The sequence below is a fragment of the Daphnia pulex genome, chromosome 12 (genome assembly GCF_021134715.1).
Source record: "Daphnia pulex isolate KAP4 chromosome 12, ASM2113471v1".
NCBI classification, from domain to species: Eukaryota; Metazoa; Arthropoda; class Branchiopoda; order Diplostraca; family Daphniidae; genus Daphnia; species Daphnia pulex.
The window spans coordinates 1,846,800-1,869,164 of record NC_060028.1 but is presented as its reverse complement, the minus strand read 5'-3'; the positions used below and the strand labels follow the sequence as shown (position 1 = coordinate 1,869,164).

Here is a 22,365-nt window from a genome sequence, read left to right as displayed (position 1 = left end):
ATTAGTTAATGGTGGCACTGGCTTTGACTTTTAGGCGCCTTTAACCATCCCTTCAGGAACTTCGATGAATGCGCTTGAAGCTTGTTTGTTTTTCAACCATTGCTGCGCCAATATAAGACTGGAGAGGGACACATTGCGCTGAGAAACGGTCGGAGAAAGACAGTAAAGTAGTTTTGTCTGGGAAAATACGCGATAAAGCATTCTTAGTTTGCATTTTTGAAATCTATATGCTGTACATGTTTTACAAAGACGAGAGGCATAAGGTGCATCTGCATTTCTGTAGTTAATGCCACTACCAAAGTAGAGTTAGTAAGATAATCATATGTATCAGTGTAGTGGTTAGCGCACAGCGTGTCTGTTCTTAAAGTCTAAGGTTCAACCCCAGTCTCAGACATAATTTTATCGTCGAACAACGTTGAACAACCTGCTAGTCTAACAACAATCGGCGGTTGCGAAGGTTACTACGCTTACTTCGTAAGAAGCGTTCCTCAACTTATAAGTAGCTAAGTAGCCCTCTTTTGAACGAGTGTATGTTAATATCTTAAAGTATTTATTACCACATTTGCCATTAAACTTTCCAAATTTTATTCGTCTTTTTCACATCAAGAAAAACGCGAAAATGAACGGTTTCCCAACAGTTAAAATATTCATTTTTTTACTATTTTTCCAAACGCAATGGTTCTTGGACAGAAAGATTCTGCTCGGGTATAACAGATTATTATTGTCGCCACACAGCAGTAAAACTCGTTATTGCGGTTATTACTTATTACACGCTGATTCCTTAATATAAATCAATTTATTAATTTTGGCAATTGCGGAATAAATAGTTTTGTTGAATTATATTTCATAAAAATCTAAGCAGGAGTATCTCGCAATGCTTATTATAAAAAAATCTGCTAGCGAAAAAAATTGCCAACCTGCTGGCGAGTTGTGATTAAATTTACTAATTCGTAGATCGTAGATCGTCAGTAAAAATGGAAAAATGTTATTTAAAACAAACAGTAAAACTCATTGGCCTAATAACCGCATTAATGATTTGAAATTACTACTAAGTGTCGACGTACTGCCATAGAAAGTGGTTTATTACGTAAGCTGTATGTAAGCGAATTTGATTTAGGACAGAAGCATTTAGCCCCGTCCGAGCCACGGCGAAAGTTGACGGAAGCGGTTTGTCAGGTGGGTGCGTCCGTGTCGTTGAACTGTGCTCGGAACTGTGCTTGATTACTAATAATGATAACAACAACAACAACAACTTGATCAACTCCATCATTTTCAGGTTATTAAATATTTTGTTTGGTTTATTTTGTTTTAGTTCTGAGTTCTAGACTGAAGAATGAATTTTAATTGATTTAAAAGTTAATTAAGATTACTGCGAGAGTGAAAAGTGATGAGACTGATATTCTGTTACATGTGGTAAAACGATTTATTCATTACTTGGATAAGTAAATATTTCTCAGAACAGTGTAACGTAAAACAATTTTGTATTTTTTTAATCTAAAAATTTAGCACAGACTGCCTCCAGGAGACTTTTGATTCAGTTGATACCAATTTTGAGTATACGTAGTTATTCCGCTATCATCGATCGAGCTTGCAGCTGTAGTCGATTCTCTCCACCTGGACGGGAGTCGAATTAATTCTCCATCAGTCCACCATCTTGACTTCGTTGATCCACCAGGGAATGTTTTCTTTTCACAATAATGTCTATAACCGTACTCCGATCTTCCAGATTCTAATAAAATTTGTATGTCATTTAAAATTAATACGAGAAAAAATAGTAACCGATGTTAACATCATATATCTCTTAAATTTTTTACTTACGTGGAGCTGCCGATACCAAGCCAATCAAGGCGACAAGAAGAAGACAATAAATGGCAATTTTACAAGTCATTTTCAGTATAAGTTTTAGAAAGAATTGAGTCGAGCTTTGAAGATTGAGCTGTACCGCTGCTAGAGACGACTCGACTTGGTCTGTGAAATAATTTGTGCAATCGACACTTTATATAGGACTTTCTGAGGGAGTGTTTTCCATTTTTTGTATCCTTTTTTGGAAACACAGAGTTTGAAAAGAGATCTGATTGAAGCGCCCAAACCAAAACACGTTTTTCCTAGGAGCTCAAATAAGGCAACGGGGAAAAAGAGATTGATGTGACGAACGAACAACTCTGGAAAAACCCAATTCCGTGTATAGTGTTGGCCGGCAACAGCACAGCTGCGGAAAATACGCTTTTAATGTATATCCTGCTAAACAAAGTGAAAAGATCGAGAGACTGCGTCAAGTAGGCCTAGTTAGAAAGCTACTTGGTTACTTGATTAAAATTAGCAGTTATCTGCAATTTGCCGTCATCGAGATTCGCAAGCGGGAAATTCCCAGACTTTTGCGTGCATTGATGGTTTTTTTGCGATCGGTGACAACGCTTCAATAAAATCTCAATAAAATATCGAAATAATTTTATTAATTGACTCTATAATAATGTGTTTCTATTATTCCTTGCTAGAAATATTTAAATTCGTGTGAAAATTATTTTAAATTGTGTGAAAAAAAGTGCGGAGATAAGTATCTCCAAGTAAAATACTTATTATGTTTGTTTAAAAAATGTTTTAAATTTTATGTGTTTCTATTATTCCTTGATAGAACTATTTAAATTCACGTGGCAAATATTTTAAATTTGTGAAGTGTCATGTCACTCATGTGTGATGTAGTTTTAAAAATGTTTTTCATTTTTTAAGCAAAATTAGATAAATTGTGTAGACCCAAAATTCAAATGTTTTGTAAGATTTTTATATTTTTCGCTCTTTTAGTGTACACAGTTGAATCATGAATTATCAATCAGTTATCAAAAAATTAATCATTTTGTTTTGTTTTTAGTCAAATTTTAGTTGAATCAGCAGAGTGATCCTGATCCTCCAGCACCACGAGCAGGAGCCGATTGATCCAGTTGATACCAACTATATTTCATCGAAAATTTCCCATCGCCAGGGACCGAGCTGGCAGCTGACCCAATATTTCTCCATCCGGACGGGAGTCGGATTTTATTACCAGAAATCGACCAGTTTGACTTTCGCGATCCATCGTAATACGTTGTCTCTACACACTCAACTTCATATCCGTACTCAACTCCGTTCTCTAGAAATGAATGGAATAAATGTTTCAGAATGAGTACCCGACTACCCGGGCAATAAAATATAAGAACAAATAGAAACTATAAATGCCAATACACAGTTGTTTAATTTGACTTACGTGGAGCTGCCGATACCAATCCAATCAAGACTACAAGAAGAAGACAATAAATGGCAATTTTGCACGTCATTTTTAGTAGTTTTTACAATGAAGTAAATCGAGCTTTGAAAATTAATTTGTTATGTTGCTTGCTTTTACCAGCAGCTCAACTTGGTGTGAAATAGAATTTTGCAAACGGACTTTATATAGGACTTTTTGGAGGAGGGTCTTACCTGCCTTGGAGGCATCGAGTCAAGAAACCTGATCCTCTTAGTCATAATAATATGTTAACAATGCTGGGTTTTTCCAAATTCAGCAATGAGCCAAATGCTGCATAAAGATTCGCCTTGTTCCATTTATGGTGTGAGAATTGATTTTATTGGCTAATTGCTGGAAAATACGCTTCTCCTATCCTGCCAAAAAATATAGGGGCAATTAAGGATTGAGAGAATCTTCGTATTTATAAGTAGGTTAGGTTAGTTGAAAATACTTGCAGTTGAATCAAGTTGTCTCCAAGCGGACGGGAGTTCTATTTTTTCTCGTTCTATTTTACTCGCCATTTTCAGTACTTTGTTGCAATGAAGTGAATTTTGAAAATTAATTTTTACGTTCATGCTTGTACCAGCACAACTTTTTGTCTGAAATATAATTTTTCAAACGGCAACTTTTTTGAGAGGAGTGTCGTCTTACCTGCCTTGGAGGCATGGAGTCAAGTAATCAACGACTTTTATTTCTCTGTATTGATTTCTTTCGTTTCAATTTTAATTAATTTCTGTGATTGTTTTTCCATCAATTAAATTTCGTAAAAATCGTAAGAGAGTTTGGAAATCTGCCAGCGAGACCAACTGCGATCGCACGGGAATTGATATCTGTGAAGAAATGCGATAGGTGTTTTTTAAATTTATTTATTCCTGGATAATAACGTCAATAAAAGTACAAAAAGATTAAAAAGATCTAAAATACCGTGATTATGACTTCAATTAATTCCGGCTGGCATCGTATACTACCACCACTGCTATATAGGGCTCTTTCACATCTGTTTTATTTAGCCGATTTATCTGGCAACGCAGCATGGTTCGAGACTTTTGTAGGGCAAAAACGGGGAGAAGAGGGAGAATGGGAGGACGCCCCATTCCTCCCATTCTCCCTCTTCTCCCCGTTTTTGCCCTACAAAAGTCTCGAACCATGCTGCGTTGCCAGATAAATTGGCTAAATAAAACAGATGTGAAAGAGCCCCATATAGAATGCGCAGTAAGCGGTAAGTCAGCGAACAATACATGCAATTTAAAACATGGATTTATGAATACTGTACATTTTTTTTTTCTCTCACACGAAAGACTGTATTGATATTAATAGATCCGCATTCCGGAAAAAAAGAGACAAGAATAAAACTTTATGGGTGAAAATTAAAAACGATATGAATCCTTCTCCATTATAGATGAACTAATCTTTTACCTACGGTAGTGGATTAAAAAGTTTAAACATTCTTTGCAGTAACGTCACAAGTTTCTAATTCTTCCAGAAAAAGATTTGCAAATGTATTATTATTGTATCAAAAAAATTTTTTATTTTTTTAAATTGATGAGTTTAATTGTCTGCCGGTATTTTTGCAAGTTTATTTTAAAATTCCTAATCAGATCCAGATAAATTTCAGGGAGCCTGTTCTTCGGCGGCCCGGCTTCTCATCAAACTGATTTGCACCTGGTCGTTGAACTGATCCATCTTGTGGCCGTATTCCCTCATCTGTCGCCGGAACATTTCCATGTTCTCAATGTTGACCAAACAGTCGGCCAGCTCCCGTTTCATGTCATCCAGCGAATGCTCCAGCAATTGGCGGCTCTGGAAGACTTCCGGGGCGGATTTTCGCCCGCGTCCGTTCATCCCGCCCAACATGGTGAAAAACTTGTAGAAATTCTCTTGGCTCATCTTCCAAAATCGCTCGTCGAACGACAATTCATCCTCGTCGTCTCCATGCTGTTCGTTGTTGGCGTAGATGACGGAATTGTTGAATTTGCTGTAGCTGATTCCGGCCGACGGGAAGGTCACGGGGAAATTGGCGGCCAGACAGGCGTCGACGACGGGCGGCTGGGAGTTGTCGGCGAACGTCACCAACAGTCTCATGTTCTCCTTGACGTCCTTGCCGAAAACGGAGTAGACGGAATCGATGGCGTAGCGCTGGGTGGCCGTCAATCGGCTGTCGCCGGAAGCGGCCACAAAACAGGCGGCGTGAATCTGGTCGATCCGGTTCTTGTTCTGCGTCAGGAATTGTTGAATGTTGCGCGTGATCTCCTTGTCCCTCTTGGCTCCTTTCGATCCTCCGTATCCTGGGGTGTCGATGATCGTGATGGAATACGGAACGGTCATCCCTTCCTGGTGGCGGATGGTGTAGGCCGTCACGGAAGTCGTTTGACTGGCGTTGATGGTGTGGCTGGAATTGTCATCGCGGACGCACTTGAAGCGGAAGGAATCCTTCCATTTGACTCCCAGGATGTAGTTGACCATTGCGTCGATGAGGGTACTCTTACCACTTCCGGTCGATCCCATCAAGATGATGACTTTGTGATCGCGGTGGTCGTCGGATGGCGAAATAACGGCGTCCGCACGGCCGATGTTGAACCACCGGAAGTCGTCGCTGCTCAAAACTTCCTTGGCGTTGAGCTGGTAAACGTTGGGATGACCCTGTTTGATTTGTTTGGCGCAATGATTGCTCTTAAATATCTCGGCCAGTCGTTTGGGTTTCTTCTCCGTGATGATGGCGGTGCTGCTGGTACTGCTGTCGTCGTCGCCGGATAAACTTTCCAGCGCTTTGACGACGCTCCCGATGTCGATGTAAGGCACGCTTTTCGAATCCTTTCATATATTGAAATGATGACCGGATGACGCATGAAATGGAAATGATTAATTTATTAATTTGCATAATGCGAATATTCGCTGGATATAATTACTTTTTCCATATTAGTGTGCTTGTTGTTACGTACGGCCTTGGATACCAGAATTGTTAGGGTGGTGGCGCACAACAACGCCAAGAGGCTGACAGCCATCAAGGCCCATTGCAAAATCAGCAGGTTAGTCGGATAACCTGTCGTGATGGACATTTTAAAAAACAAATGAAATGAAATGTTGTACCAAAAAAATTATCATATCAAGGTATTTAGATTTCTTTTGAAACATTTTATCCAGTGGAAAGGTAAATATAATTATCTTCGTGAATTAGAAAATGACCAAATCTTATGACCTACATCTTCTTCTGGAATTGAGGCTACAGAAATTATGGAATTCGACTAATGTCGGGATGCCAGACAGTGCCGCTGCGACGATGGATGCGGCGATGGATAGAATCGACATTACCAGTGTCGCCACTAATCTAAAAATTTATTCAAATTAATTCGCATATGGTATTTAGGGCATCTTCACATTTTGATTTGACTTTCTACTCAACTCACAGTGATCTAGTCCGATTGCGGGAGGCACTTATGCCCAAACTTCCACTAATGATGTACAGACTTCCAGCCCAGATTCCGTGGCAGATTGCATCGTAAAGAACAAACGATCGCATAAGCAATGCAGCTACCTTTAATTGTTGAAGAAAAAAATTTAAATGATTTCCGTTTTTATTATTGAAAATTAATTACGTAAACATTTATTTAATAGAGATCGTTTTGACTTACTTGAATGACGATGGAGAAGATTCCCAAGATGATGCAAATGGCTGAAATCGCTCTGATGGCAGCCGCCTTCATTTCTGGACAATTGAATCGACTAAATAAATTTTGGCTTTCATTATTGATGGAAATAATAGCAATAGAATGGGTTGATCTTATATAATGTCATAAAATGTTTATTGGTCGGATTTATGCACCTGATGTGAAACAGTGAAAGCGGCTTTTACGACAGCACCGACTGCCCTTAAATTAACATCGAACACGTTATATCGGATAATAACTGCAAGCTATTTTACCCGTTGCTATCCTCCAAGGTTGTACGCATGATCCGAATTTAAATCGAAAGAGAACAAACCAAAAAGAAATTCGCCCTCCTTTATTGGTTATAAACAAAAATACTTTCTTTTATTCCTCCCTGCTTCTACCTTGTTCATTTATTTTCGGTTATAGCTCGCTGACAAATCAAAAACTCAACTGACCGCCACCCTATTTTTTTCGGCTGCTCTTACTTGCACTTTTCGTGATCTTTTGGGGCGATGTTATCAGTTTAGAAACCAGCTAGCGCATATATACTGATAACTGCGGGAATTGCAATGCACGAAATGCTTTTAGGGGAGAACCTTGGGAAATTTCGTTCCAATAAAAATTGCTGATTGTAATCACCGTTATTATTGGATTGAGGTGACAAAGCAAGTTTTGTGGCGCTCCAAAAAATTACGGAATAAATTTAAAATCACGGGGAACACCTTAAATCCAATTTGTGCAACACTGCCACTTTGGGGACCGCCACATTTTCAACTTTTACTTCAATTTCACTTGTTATCTTCAAAGGCATTAATTGCACAGCGGGATAATATTTTTGTTTTAAATCGAGAGTTGTTTTAAACGCCGTCCGTAATTTATTCCAATGGTATTCCTCCAGCGCACGTAACAAGTTCACAATTTCTTTTTCACTCTTCAGCAACACAGGGGCGGTTTTGTTTCTAGCAACATCTACATTATTATGCCACTATACTATAGATATGTGTAACTATTAATTTAAATGAAATAACGGAGACATATATCCCAGCTGGTAACCACAGGTAAACCAATTCGCAAAATACACTTTAGCTTAAACATCTCCGTGATGGGAGCCTGATTAGAGTTAGCTAGCTACAGCACATCGCATTAGATAACCAACTGCCACGGTATTGCATGGTGCAGAAAACAAACCATTTTTCCCAAAAAATTAAATCCAGAATGAATTTACCGGTAATAGTTTTCAGCGATCGAAAGTAGAGCTTTAAGCGAAATCCAAAGTGTGTCAAACTGTCTCAACGGAGCATTACTACATGTCTTCGTTCGACTTGGACTGGGTAAGAGTCTTTTCAAGGGACTCCTATATATAAGGTGGATTCAGGAAATGCTTACCTACTACCAATACACCCCCCGCACTCTCGTACACACAACAGCAAATGACGAAAGTACACACACAACAATGGTACATGTGAAAGTTATAAGAACTCGGTATAACCTTGCGTGAAATCGATCTACGAATGTATCATGGACTCGGGAGAAGAAAAAAGAAAAACAACGAAAATAAACGTGTCAAAGTGAATGTGAATGTCAGGACAGAATAACCGTCAGCCGAAAACCGGTTTTTATATATACACCTTTACCTTATTGCACAATATATACGCTGGAGGGTGGAGTTCATTGCTGGAATCAAATCCTAAAGCGTATCTAATAGTTTTTTCCAGAGTTCTGGCTTACTCACCTTGCTCTAATATCGCTTCAGTCGAACTGGGGATATGTACGTTAGACGAAAGTCGTAGGCAGACCTTTCTCTCTCGTAGACGGAATCCGCCGGCCCACCAAACGGCCGCCATTCCATATAGTAATTTAGTTATAGCGGCTTAGAATTTCATTTTTTAATACTGAGTTTAGTTCTTCTTTTATTGGGCGTTATCGTAAGGAACTGGTTACGATAGAGGCACAAAAAAATCCGATGAGAAATGGACCTCCACGAAAGGTACTAATATATTCTATAATTGCACGGATAGAATGAGATAAAAGAATGATATTTAATTATCCCCTTAGGGCGATTTTAAATGAATAACTTGATTCAAGTGACAACAGTCTATTCGTGCAGTGGAAATTAAACGAAACCGTCCTGATATTGCTGTGCGCGGCGCTCTGACCTCAGGCAAGACCTGTTTTCACCTGAGTATTGGTCGGTACATATGTGTCGAATGTTTTCGTGGTAGACGTATGTGTCTTTTTATGGTTTTCGATTAAACTGGAATTGAATTTTAACGGAATTTAGTTTCCAGTTCTAAAAACCATTTTCGGCCAATTCATTCAGTTTTTTAAGTAGTACCAAACTGTTTTCTATTTTTGCATGGCAATGAATTTCTAAATACTCTCAGCGGTGGCACGGATAGCGCTTAAGTATTTCCAGCACGAAATTACTAACCAAAATAATTTGATTCTGGTGGTCAGAATCAGATTACTTCTGCTGCGGATAATAACCGGCCCTCGAATCATTTACTCTTTTGTTCTCTTACACAAGGTTTTATTTAATGTATAGTGGGGAAATACCTTGACTTAATGTTTTTTTAAGGAGTTGAAGCTAAAAACAATCTTTCAAACTTTATAATAAATTTGATTGTCGATGTGGTGATCTTGAGACATATTAAATCGGGGAATTTCCAGCAACTTCAATGTCAGTCAATCCTATGCTTGTTGGCGTACGTTTTGATTCAAGGTTATTAGCAAGAACGCTTTCACTGACAAAAAAGGTATATAATTCAAACACACGTCGGCACCGCTTATAGGTAGACGTTGTTCGCTATATCTAGCGAAATCGGTGGTATTGCTACAACAGCGCACACGATTATATCGAGTCTAATTATTTCCGCGTGCATTTTCGTGATTTTTCAGCAATTACCTGCGCTAATTTGTGCTGCATTATTTGTGTCATAGGAAACCGGATGCGTCTCTCGTTGTATCCTTATTTTCATTCAAATAATATTGGCTGGATAATTTCAATTTAATTTAGTTAGTCTGCAGGCTATCTTTTCTATAAAATTCATGGCAATCAACTATTTTGGGATTGCCAAATAATTTTATAAAAAAGGAATAAGTCAACGCATGAATTATAAGTTTTTATAACAAGAGAATTAATGTTACAAAAGAACCTTGACAGAAATCTCCGTAACCCTTGCGGCGGCTTATCAGCGAGAAATATTTGAAAAAAAGAAAAATTAAAAGATGACGATATCACGCAAGTAAAATCAATTATGGATGACTCATCAAACCCACGAAATACTCAAAAATTGGTTGACTGGAGGAGCTGACAAGAAATGAATTTACTCGACAAGTCGTAAAAGAATTCGTAACTGATAAACAAAAATGAAACTTAATAATTGCAGCTCAGTCGACTACAAGAAGATAATAATCTGTACCCATGATGTCCTGATCCTTTTGGTATTTCAAGACCCGACGACCAAAGAAAAGTCAAGAAATGTCCACAAATAATCGATAGCAGCAGAACCCTGAAACGAGTTACAAGTTACAACTCGTTCTTTTTCTTTCGAAATATTAGTACACTTGTTGGAAAACAAACGTCCTCGGATGCCAGTTCTACCAGTATATATAAGGCTGGAGCGATATCGTGACGGACGCAACACGAGTGTCTGGGTAGGTAGACGTCATCAGCGAATAAAATTGACAAGGCCACAGTCACCACGCCCTTTTTCTTTGCAACGTTACATTTTCGCTTATACGACGATAAGAAATTCCGACCCACTATTGGCAAGTGAATGATAATCATGATTTTGTTTTTGTTGTAATTCGAAATTCCTGGTTGGCGGCAAACAAAAGAAAGAAAGAAGTCTTGTGTGAAAGCTAAACTTTCAAAAAATCAATTAGCTATAAGATACAATACATTCATATCCTGACTCGGATTCATTAGCGCACTCATTTTGTAGACTTAATAATAATAAATTAATAGCGAGAAAACATCGTTGACTGTCGTTGCGTTACTGCTCTAAAAGATAGCTGAGATAAATATTTAAAAATATAAAATGACATGACCATTATGTATTCATTTCTTAGATGGGACAAAAAAAAACTGGATGATTAGATTGATTCATTATTAAAAATCCCTTTTTGAAAAGGCAAAAACATTTGTCTGAATTAGCTGTCATAAAATCAACGAAATATTTTTCATAGCTGCAGTTACGACGAGCCATCTATTTCCATGGAATCCAACTTTCAAAAAAAGATACGACATAGTTTTTTTTCTTCTTTGTTTGTTTGTTGCTTTGCTCGGTTTCCTCTTCAGAAGAGAATCCGTTTTCATTCCCTATTAAAGAATACGTTACAATCACTTTCGGTTCACAGGCTTGATTGCTTTCTCTATCCAACATAAAAAGAGTAGTCGACTAACCTTTTGATGTCACGTCGGGTTTCTTACCATCTTCAGCATCTTTCTTTTGGCAAGGCATGGGAGCTTTCTCACTTGATTTATAATAGTTTTCAGGCTCACCTGAAGGATGTCTAACTTGACGTCCAGAATTGGAGTAGAAAGAAGCACGACCAACTCCTCCGTCGGCCTTGGTTTCTTCCGTTTTATTCCTTTGGCTGCTGGCGGGTGTAGTCGATGCAGCGACTTTATTGTTGGTTCCACTCATCCCGCTTTGACAGTGAAGACCGGTTGCGCTTCCGCTTCCACTGGCAGATGTTCCGGTCGAAGGAATGTTAGACGAGCCGGAATAGTTTTGAGCTGATCTTGATGACGTTTCTCCTCTTCCAGAATGATCCGATTCACCGGAGCTGTCAGTGGGATCCATGCTCAACAGATAGCCACGACCACGGCCGCAAGATCCCACGTTAACTTTTTCTTGTTGGACGGGATTCTCTTGCCATTTGGATGTGATATCACGACCACTGCCATGTCCACGACCAGCTCCTCCGCCTTCCTTGGTTTCTTCCGTTCTCTTTTGGCTGCTGGCGGATGTAGTCGATGCAGAGACGTGACTGTTGGTTCCACTCATCTTGCTTTGATAGCGAGAATCGGTTCCGCTTCCTCCGGCTGGCGGAATTTTAGACAATCCGGAATAGTTTTGAGACTCTGATCTCGATGACGTTTCTCCTCTTCCGGAATTAGTCGATTCACCGGGACTACCAGTAGAACTCATCGCCAACAGACGACCACGGCCGCAAGATCCCGCGTTGACTTTTCCTGGCTGGGCGGTGGGAGTCACGGGACACTTATCCTTCTTTGCTGCTGGTACTGCTGGAAAAGCTAGACTTTGTTGCAGCTCCGTCAATGTTTGCAAACGAGTCAAGTAACCGGGCTTTTGTTCCTCGAGCACCCGGCTCCTCATTAAACTAAGGTACTCTGCTGGACTTAATGCGTTTGAACGGAGGGCAGTCGAATCCAGTGATTTGGCATTGGCACCCACTTGTTCCAGTAGACTCAACACTTTGCCTTTAGCCATGTTTAAATCGTCTAAACAGCTCGCCATGATGTCTTCCGTCTTCAATTTTCTGTTGTGATTCGATTCGTATTCAGCCTTCATATCCAGTAGTGTGGTTGTAACCTTTGCTGTGGTCTTCAACAAGGAGAAATTTTGATAAACGTGGGCAGATGGCGGGCAGTAGCAGTTCCTGTCCGTACACATTTTCCTTTCAAAATTAATGATTTTAGCAGGTTTCTCGCAAGTTTTCTTGCACTGTTTGCAGTTGTAAGCCGAAAATCCCTTGTCGCATTTCACTTCCACGTTACGCACTTCTGTTTTTTCCAAGACAAAATTTTTATTGGCTTCAATTTTGTTATCACATTCTCGCAATTTTCGGTGGATCTCCTCCATGCCTTCAATGGTTGAAAGAGCTCCTTCTAACTCCGTTTCAATGTCTTTGAGTGACTGTTCCAATTGCTGCCGTCGTTGGATAACTTCCCGAGTAGATTTCAGATTTCGGCCGTTCATTTCTTCCAGCATCGTAAAAAATTTGTAGAAATTCTCCTGGCCCATATCCCAGAAAAGCTCGTCGAAACAGAAATCTCCTTGATTTTGGTTGGAAGCATACAGAACCGAACTATTAAATTTACTGAACGTGATTCCGGCCGACGCGGATGTCACGGGGAAATTGGCAGCCAGGCAGGCCTCGACGACGGGAGGATCAGCATTGTCGGCGAACGTCACCAACAGTCTCATGTTCTCCTTGACGTCCTTGCCAAAAATGGAAAGAACAGAGTCGATGATGTAACGCTGGGTGGCCGTCAGTCGGCTGTCGCCGGAAGCGGCCACAAAACAGGCGGCGTGAATCTGGTCGACCCTATTCTCCTGTTGAGTTAGAAATTGATGAATGTTGCGCGTGATTAGTCTGTCTCTGACCATTCCTCTCGTGTCTCCGTATCCTGGCGTATCGATGATCGTGATCGAATACGGAACGGCCATCCCGTCGTGGTGGCGAAGAGTGTAGGCCGACACCGAACTCGTTTGGCTAATCGCCTGATTCCTGGCGGTCGTTTCGTCTTCCCGGACACATTTGAAGCGGAACGGATCGTTCCATTTGACGCCGAGGATGTAGTTGACCATTCCGTTGATGAGCGTACTCTTGCCGCATCCGGTGGCGCCCATCAAGATGATTATTTTGTGCTCACGATGAACTTCTGGTGTAGCAGAGGCGTCATGGTGGTCGATGTCGAACCAGCGGAAGTCTTCACTGACCGATATCTCCTTTGCATTCAGCAGGTAAACATTCGGTTGGCCTTGCTTAATTAATTTGGCGTACTGATTGGTCTCTTGCGCAAACATTTCAGCTACTCTTCCAATTTTAGCTGAGGTTGTGCTGTCAGCTTCCTTGGGGAAATTTTGCTCTTGATTTTGAACTTCAATCTGTTGACGATCAAGGTCTTGCTGATGGATGGCGGATGCTTGCTGAATATGCTGATGGATTGGTGGGCTTTCTTGCACCGAAGGAGCTGGTTCGAATGTTGAAATTGCCTCTGATAAAGTGTCAAATCCTGTCGCACGCAATGTTTCTGTGGAATTCCCAAAGTGAGTTGTTACAGGTGAAAACTGGTGAAGCTTCTTTGTTGTCTGGCTCTTCTCTTTGGCTTCACTTTGCTCTAATACGTCCTTCTCAGTCTGCTTGGGGATTACGGATGCTTGATGACGGGATGCCAAATTTTCTTGCGCTGGAGTAGCTGATTTCATGCTTGGAGTCGCCTTCTCTAAGCGAGCAGCTACAGGTAAATTTGGCTTCTTCGTTGGCTGGCCCTTCTCTGTGATTAAACTTTTCGCTTTTACGTTCTGTTCAATCTGAACATCAGCAGCAGGTTCTTGTTTTTGAGCTTGCTTCATAGAATCGTGTTCTTTCGTCAATTCAAACGACTTTTTTCTTACGTTAGCGGGAAGCGGAATCGACGGGGTACAAGTGACACGCTCAGATTTGGTGTGGCCGCCCAATTCAGAATATTTATTCTGGGTCTGCTGATCATCTCTTGGAGTAGACGGGATTGCCATCACAGGTTCTTTCCTATCGACATCTTTTAGGGCAGGGCAGTCTTCTTCAATAGACGGATGAGCGCTCTTAATCGGACCGGGTTGTTTGACACTCCGCGCCCGCAGCTGCTGATGGTTGTACACTGTTGGTACAATAAGAGAAGTTTTAACAGGAGGAAATAAAGTTGAATTTGATGAAGGAATAGGAAGCTTGTCTTCTTGACTGTTGATCGAAGGCTGGATTGGTCTATCCGGCAACTCGGTTGCAGCAACTTTGGGATGGTCTCCCACAGAATGCGCAACAGTTATTACTTTTCCATCGATCATGGACGAAGAGAATGGTACCAGTCCTATCTGGTAGCTGTTGCCCAGCGACGTACATGTAGTATTAAGTTCTTCAAAATATTTAAGTTTTTTGACAATGTGTTCAATCCGGTGTTTCCCTTCAGTCGCAATCCAGAAAACGGGAATTTTAAAAGATTCACAATTCCCCAGTAATTTTGCCAGGCGGTCAATCAGCGGATCTTGGACATAGTCCATTTTCAAGATTAAAACTCTGGTGCGTTCCTGTTTACCTGAAAATACACTACTCTCGATTTCTTCTAATTGAGACATGGGCAACGTGTTGCCTGACAGAATTGAGCACATAATCTCCACTTCTTTGCGACGATGTATCAACCAATCTGTCATTTCGGTCAGCAGACTCGCAATAGGTTCCATTTCGACTAACATTTGCTGCGGAATCTTCGCGAAACGTTGCGAGTGGAAATTTTCAATTTCTATCCGGAGCGGAGTCAGTAGATCGATAAACTGACACATTGCCTTCTCCAGTGGAGGGACACGATCGATGGACGGGTATTTTGAAATGACGTTACTCTCCTTTACGATCGTCTTCAACATGGCGAGTTGTCTTTCCATATCAAAGTCGACATCCTTCATCTTGTCTGACAAAAACCGAGCTTCAATTTGTGCCGGAATACATTGCAAGATAATCTCGATTGGCTGCCACTTTTCTTCATTGGTAGAATTGATGACATCTCTCAGAAGTTTACACGAGTCTTCAAAGGTCGTCTTCCTGACGTTGCCGGCGTTGATGCTGGAGAAAATGGTGCATCGAATTGAAGCTAATTCGACCGGCTGCTTCTCGAGAAACCTATTTGGAACGATGTTTTCGAAGTAGGCTTTGGCTGCCAAATAAATGTTTCCTTCGGCGCTGGCTTTAGACTCGCATTGCAAATCGAGAGGTCGTCGCATCGAAACAATCAATTCGGCCCCGTAGAAGACCCTTTCGACCACATGTGTGGCCTTGCCACCGGTAGCTAGCTGATAGTCTCGCAAAATTTGCCGGTCAAAATACTGTTGATTGAGGCCCTCAGTTCGCCTGATGATGCGGAAGATGACGTCAACTTGTGCCATGTTGGCTTCTACTTGCGTAGGTTTTAGGTAATCGGCAAACCAGAGTTTCTCGAAGCCCAAGGATCCTCCTTCAATGCTTTGATCCAGGTGGGAATTGATGCCTAGCATGTGGCGTTTTAATTTGTCAAGGAATTTGTCCGGTTGCTGGAAGAGGAACGAGCGCTCCACGTCACAAGTAAGATTGATGTCTACATTTTGCCTAAGTACTCGGATTGAACCTGTTGATTGAAATAAATAACATGTACATTACATTAAATGCATAGGTAGGAGGCCTAATCACTATTCATAGTTCGTCATTCTTAAACAAAAAAAAAACAGCGAGTAAAATTATCTATTGGAATCTTAAAAATGTGCTAGCAGGTACTAGGATATATATGCAGTGAAATCAATTCACAATTCATTTTGCTGTGGACAACATATTAATTCTTAATAAACTACAAATGATACTCGTATCAATGAAAAATTTGACTGCTACTAAACTTTTATCCAGCAAAACTAGACTTCAATTTTATACCTGGCAAAATACTGTCGTTGAAATAGTTGTAAAAGTCCCCGACTTGGACGGCGCGGCCCAGAGAGTATAATCGAATGGGCTCCATCCTCTCTCAACTATAAAAAAATAACGAAATCAATAACTAAACATTTCTTATGTAAAATATGACCTGTCAGTTGGACCACATAATCCTTTGACATTTCTTTTATAAATACAAGTACATGTTAGACTTGTCCAAAATTCACGCACGAACTTTTCATTCAGGATTGTGATACATATATATTTAAAAAAAATTATAATTACCGTCTTGAGACGAAAGAAATCAGAAAGGTTCACTGCCGATATTTTGACTGATTGGAGCTCTGAAAAATGCGTCTTTAACTTGACCCTCACTGAGCACCAACTGGCGTCAACAAAACGACGAAAATAAAAACGAGAAACTTTTTAAAATAAAAAATGAGTCAATACACAACAATATTCAAATTACCAAGACGACGCCAGAAAGCCAACACGTTCAACCAAAATTTAAGAGCTCTGATATAGTGCACACTCAAATGACTCAAAGTCTGTCTCCACACTGAGCCCAACTGAAATAAATCACGTGGAAACAACAATCGAACAATAACGTGAGAAACTGCGTTGTATGTTGTTTTGTCGACCAAAACGTTATTCAACTGCTGTTCGGATTTCGCATGATGGAAAATTTTACAGAACATATCCCCCCTCCTCCAAGAAATCAACTCGAAACCGAACACGTGGGAAAGGAGAGGATGAGAAACCAGAAGCTCAAACCGCAATAAAGAAAAATAGGAGGGGGGGCGAGAAAAAAAACTGTTTGAAAACCAAAATTTTGATTTCCAACAAGTTCGAACAAGACCCAAGATGGAGGGCGGAGCTTCTTTTCAGAAATGACGTGATTGGCCAAAGCCATCAAATCCAAAATTCTCCCTCGGCAACAGATTTTGAACGTTTGGTTTACACACACTCAGACACTCAACAGTTGATAACCACCGATCGACCGTAACGTACGTTATAATTCAAAGGCTGTTTAATAATTGATTAATTGTCTACTTTTATAATCTATCAGAAAGTGAATTAGGCATAGAAGAAATTCAACATGGCTGAGGAAGTTATCGAAATTGCTGCTTTGGGTCGCCGTTTCCAGCTTGGCGACTTGTATAACCATCGTAATGACTGCATTGTTTCAGGTAAATATTTCTTGCGTTTCCATTTTGCTCTTATATTTGTTGCTTTGAGAAACCAAATATTCTGTATTCAGCTATTGCTAGTTTTGTTTCCAATCTTGAATGCAGTAATGCAGTAAATGAACAAAATTCTGTTTGGTTGACTTCATGCTCGAATTGAGAAACCTTTGTGCGCCTTTGTGCAACCTTTGTTTATTCATGTAATTTCATTTTAAATGTTGTACGAGAGCATTTCCATCTGATTCAATTTTTACTTATGAGACTTTATTTATTGTAATAGGCAATGGGCAGGATTTGGCTTCAGTCACCAATATCGCAAGGCAGCTGAACTTGGAAGTTACTTCGAGCTCTTCAGCAAGCAAATGGGAGCTGATGGATCTTGATGAGCACCATCAGGCCAGCGTCGTCGCGGGTCTCATTGAAAAGTATCGCGGCGCAAGTAACTTCATCAGTGACGTATCAGATCCCTCACAGGCAACGATCAACCTCAGATGCCACGTCCAATCCAAGAAAGAGTCATTAGATGTGAAGGAGCTAATTGAAAAGGAAGTCTCGTTTCTTTTAAACAACGAAGAAGAAATGAAAAAGTCGGAAGCCACTCACGTCGTAGTGGGTGTGGTCTACGGAGCAGAAGCTTATTGCGTCCTGACTCAGGATCTTGACGTAAATGACGAAAACGATCGAGAAGAGGCAGAAGAAAAATTAACCAAGCTGTCAGCCAAATTTCAGAACGCGTTGGAAGACGGCCAAACGTCTACCGATTTCGCTGACCAATTTGAAAAGGAAGAAGTGAAACAGCTCAATCGAATGAAATGCCGCTTGTATGCAGATAATCAAACTCAGGCAGTCCGGGAATGCGGATTCTTCGACGCTTACAAGAATTGCCTGAAACTCATCGAGGAAATACAGAAGTCTGACGTCGAAACCAACAAGGCCGTCCCAATCGCCGCTGTACTCTGCCCATTGAAGGTTTTCACGAAGCCGGCCGGAGGATGGCAACCGTTCGAGTACCGAGACGTCGATGCTGATCTGATGGCTCGTTGTTCCACTATTCTGGATGAGCTTGATCAAGTCGGCGTCAAGCTGGAAGCCATTCGCAAAAATAACAAGAAAGTAAGTCGTCCCTCACTGCGTCAATTTGGCGACGCTGTTATCAAGTACAAGGAACTGGCGAAGAAGAGTTTGAAAAATGCAGTCGTGAAAGCTCGTGGATCTGTCGATGAAGACGACAGAGAGATTGAAAAAATTGCCGATATTATTGAAAACCATCCGCTTTTCAAACCCTCAAAACTGCGACTGTGGCTGGCCTACAAAGAAGCTGAGTCGGAAATGGCCGGGAAGTTGGCTGGCGTGCCCGGCATAATTTTCATAGTCGACAGAAAGCAGCTGGACAAAGATTTAGCTGACTCGTTTGGCATGAAGTATGCACTCGTCTTAACTGTACCTCCGCTGGACGAGAAAACGAAAGACATTTTGGAGGAAATGAAGGACTACGTTGAAGATTACACGAAGCTGGTGGCAGTCGATGACGACATCGACATGGAGGAAGGAGACGAGGACAAGGACGATCTTCCGTGGCACATGGCTCTTCGTAAGAAAAAGCAAGTGATGGACAGGATCCGGGAGTTTGCCAGTCACGTGGAGAAAAACAAACATCTGGACCAGAAAGTTCGGTTCGTCATCACTCCCGCCGAACCGGGCAAAGCAAGCTGTCGTTATTCCGTCTACGAGGATGGAAATCTTCTGAAAGAAAACTTGAGCGAGTTGCCCACTCCGCCCACCGGTCTCCGTATTCAACTCGCTTCCGGTAAATCGGCCAAGAAATCGACGCCGTCCATCCGTCTAGAATGGGACTACAAAGATCTCGGCTACCCATTTCACTTTTGCGTCGAATCTAAGCCGAAAAACAGTTCCGACTCTTGGACGCAGCAGAAGACGGCCAAGGCCGGCGAAACCCAAATGATCCTGAACGTTTTGAAAAGTGGATCGGAGCTGGAAATTCGAGTGGCGGCTGACACTGCAATTGGACGTAGTGAATTCAGCGATGTCATCGACAGTTCCGACTTTGATATTTCTGGTGGAAACAATTCCGATGAAGAAGAGAAGAAGCCCATCAAACAAGTCCGTGTCCCTCATCAAACGAAGCAAATGACTGGCCAAGCAATGAAAAATGGATCCGCTCATCCGACACCCAAGACCGGGAACAAAGGGACACTCCAGCCTCCGTCTGATCCGCAAGTCGAGTGGGTAACGCAAACAACAGCAGAGCTGACGTGGTCTCGCCCGTCCAAGGGAAGCGGTAAGGTGAATTTCTCTTACCAAGTTCGTTATTTGCTGAAAAACGATGAAGATGACTCGGCGTATCAACAACTGGATGTACCGTCCACCGAGACCGGATGCCGATTGGAAAATCTCGAGCCGGAGACAACTTATTTCATCAACATTTTTGCAGTCTCTGATGAAGAGATGAGCGCACCAAGTCAAACTGTTGAATTGACAACCAAGTCAGAAGAGGTCCGTTTTGCCGAAACGATTCTGAACAAATGCAAGAAAATTGGCAGCCGGAATGGCATGGATTTGTTTGCTGTTCCGCTTACGAAAACGACTGGATACCGAACAACGGCCGATCGCTTCGTCTTTGGAAGAGGAGATGGCCAGCAGAAAGGGCGGATGCAGCACAGAACAATTTTGGTGATGGGCGCCACCGGTTCCGGTAAAACGACACTAATCAATGGCATGATTAATTATATTTTCAACGTGCAGTGGGAGGATACCTTCCGCTTCCAGCTGATTCAAGAACAGACGGCCGGCCGCTCCCAAGTTGATAGCCAGACCAGCCGCATCACGGCCTACGACATCCATCACGCGGAAGGATTCCGCGTTCCGTATTCTCTTACAATAGTTGACACGCCCGGCTACGGCGACACCAAAGGCCTCGACAGGGACCAAGAAATCACCGAAATGGTCCGCAAATTTTTTGAAGACAAGGACGGAATCCAGGAGCTGGATGTGATTGGCTTCGTGGCGCAAGCTTCCCTTCCTCGATTGACGCCCACTCAGATTTACATTTTCGATTCTGTTCTCTCCATCTTTGGTAACGACGTCAAAGAAAACATCAACTTTTTACTAACGTTCGCAGACAGCCAAGTTCCGCCCGTCTTGAGCGCCATTTCCCAAGCTGGCCTGCCATGTCCGATTGATGCCGATACTGGAAAGCCCCTTCACAACAAATTTAACAATTCCGGTTTTTTTTGCTCCAGCCGCGAGTCAGGAAACACAGCCGATAAATTCAACCGATTCTTCTGGCAAATGGGAATGGAAAACTTCCAGCGCTTCTTCACCGTGTTGGCGACGATGAAAACCAAGTCTCTTTCCCTAACTAAACAGGTCCTTGACGAACGGAAGCGACTGGAGTCGACGGTGGATGGGCTTCAACCGCTGATCAAAATCGGCTTGGCGAAAATGGAAGAGATGCGCAAAACCAAGCAAATGATCACCAATTGTCAGGCGCAGATAGACGCAAACGAAAATGTGGAATTCGAAGTGGAGGTGAACATGCCCAAGAAAGTTGAGAACCTGAGCGGCTACCTGACGAACTGCAACAAGTGTTACGTCACTTGCCACAATCCTTGTGGTATTCCAAACGACGACGGCAAGATGGACTGCTGGGCCATGGATTTCAGTACGCCTAGGGAAACTCGTTCCTGTCGCATCTGCCCGGAAAAGTGTATATGGAATATGCACGCTAATCAGCCGTACAGGTGGGAGTACGTGACTGAAAAGCAGGCCACTTCCTCGGACGCCATCAAGCAAAAGTACGAGGCGGAATTGAAAAAGAAACTGACGGCGGAGGAACTGGTGAAGGAGCTGGAAAAGCACGTCGAGGACAACAACAAAATCGTCCTGCAGAGAGTCGACACGGTTTCACGCTGTATCCAGCAGTTGGACGCCATTGCCCTGCGTCCAAATCCTTTCTCGACTCCGCAGTACATCGACCTCATCATCGACGCCGAGCAACAGGAGAAACGTCTCGGCTTCAAGGAGCGGATCGAGAGTTTGAAGAAGCTGCGCCAAATGGCCGTCATCACCAGCAAAGTCCGGAACAACGAATCTCTTTTGACGTCTGACCGGAAGGACGACGTGGATGGAGAATCGACCGATGATGAAGAGGATGACGGGGAGACGGCCGATGCAGAAGATGACGATGGCGCCTCATTCCAAAGCCTAGATGACAGAATGAAAAATTTGATGAGTTCTACCGACGGCCAGAAATTCCAAAGTTCATTTTTTAATCATTGAAAATGTGTCGTGTATTCTCTTAAGAAAATTGTTCCGAATTGTTCCGAATTGTGTCATTCTTTTTGATAAAATTCTTTTTTTTCACGGACAATTTTCGACTTTGTCTGATCTGGATTTTGCTTTTCTCTTTTTCTTATAATTATTTCCCACGCTCTTGTGTTTTGGCATTTTGTTTCGTCATCTGCTATTCATAATCTTCTGTGCTCTTTCGTTCTTACACATTTGAAATGCGTGGAATTTAATTCAGAAAACTATTACGTTCAACTTGGAATAAAATTCTTCATCAAGATTCAAACTCGGTTAATAATGAGTGACAAACATAATTCTTCCAATATTGTGAAAGACTGAAAGTCGAAACATAAAATTCAGTTTATTAGGAATGAAACTAAATAACGAAAGAACTATTGAAATAAAAGAAATAACACAAGTGAGGAGTAATTAAGACGCGCATTAACAACAACTCGGCCTTGAAATCCAATAGGTCTTAGATGTTTGGTGAGAATGCAAGTATTTCTTTTTTTAAATTATGTGTCGACGAGACAAATGCTCGTGTCGCCTTCGCCAGTTTCAATTTCCC

At 41.6% G+C, this 22,365-nt stretch overlaps 3 protein-coding genes and 2 long non-coding RNA genes across 7 annotated transcripts; 1 reads left to right on the top strand and 4 right to left on the bottom strand.

Moving 5' to 3' along the window:
* Positions 1 to 1,537: 1,537 nt before the first annotated feature.
* LOC124209339 lies at positions 1,538 to 1,973 on the bottom strand. The gene is made up of 2 exons (XR_006880879.1): positions 1,819 to 1,973; positions 1,538 to 1,729 (listed from the first exon to the last, which is right to left on the bottom strand). It is a non-coding gene; the product is annotated as an uncharacterized LOC124209339 (long non-coding RNA).
* A 790-nt stretch (positions 1,974 to 2,763) lies between these two features.
* On the bottom strand, positions 2,764 to 3,411 carry LOC124209335. The gene is made up of 2 exons (XR_006880876.1): positions 3,239 to 3,411; positions 2,764 to 3,124 (listed from the first exon to the last, which is right to left on the bottom strand). It is a non-coding gene; the product is annotated as an uncharacterized LOC124209335 (long non-coding RNA).
* Positions 3,412 to 4,810: 1,399 nt separating this feature from the next.
* Positions 4,811 to 8,491, bottom strand: LOC124209333. 3 transcript variants are annotated; one of them, XM_046607280.1, is made up of 6 exons: positions 8,290 to 8,491; positions 6,886 to 6,976; positions 6,661 to 6,788; positions 6,457 to 6,581; positions 6,163 to 6,296; positions 4,811 to 6,067 (listed from the first exon to the last, which is right to left on the bottom strand). In XM_046607280.1, the coding sequence occupies exons 2-6, from the start codon at positions 6,955 to 6,957 to the stop codon at positions 4,868 to 4,870; spliced, it is 1,659 nt and encodes a 552-aa protein (XP_046463236.1). In that variant the 5' UTR covers positions 6,958 to 6,976; positions 8,290 to 8,491; the 3' UTR covers positions 4,811 to 4,867. The 3 variants fall into 3 exon arrangements, with proteins under 3 accessions (XP_046463236.1, XP_046463235.1, XP_046463237.1); XM_046607279.1 differs by having other exon boundaries at positions 8,129 to 8,380; XM_046607281.1 differs by having other exon boundaries at positions 6,886 to 6,959; positions 8,129 to 8,333.
* Positions 8,492 to 10,942: 2,451 nt separating this feature from the next.
* LOC124209330 lies at positions 10,943 to 17,110 on the bottom strand. Its single transcript, XM_046607277.1, has 5 exons — positions 16,772 to 17,110; positions 16,588 to 16,687; positions 16,306 to 16,400; positions 11,312 to 16,009; positions 10,943 to 11,227 (listed from the first exon to the last, which is right to left on the bottom strand). Exons 3-5 carry the CDS (start codon positions 16,388 to 16,390, stop codon positions 11,115 to 11,117), a joined length of 4,896 nt encoding a protein of 1,631 aa, XP_046463233.1. The 5' UTR covers positions 16,391 to 16,400; positions 16,588 to 16,687; positions 16,772 to 17,110; the 3' UTR covers positions 10,943 to 11,114.
* Positions 17,111 to 17,203: 93 nt separating this feature from the next.
* Positions 17,204 to 22,077, top strand: LOC124209332. The gene is made up of 3 exons (XM_046607278.1): positions 17,204 to 17,309; positions 17,372 to 17,492; positions 17,770 to 22,077. The coding sequence occupies exons 2-3, from the start codon at positions 17,402 to 17,404 to the stop codon at positions 21,786 to 21,788; spliced, it is 4,110 nt and encodes a 1,369-aa protein (XP_046463234.1). The 5' UTR covers positions 17,204 to 17,309; positions 17,372 to 17,401; the 3' UTR covers positions 21,789 to 22,077.
* The last annotated feature ends 288 nt before the right edge of the window (positions 22,078 to 22,365 follow it).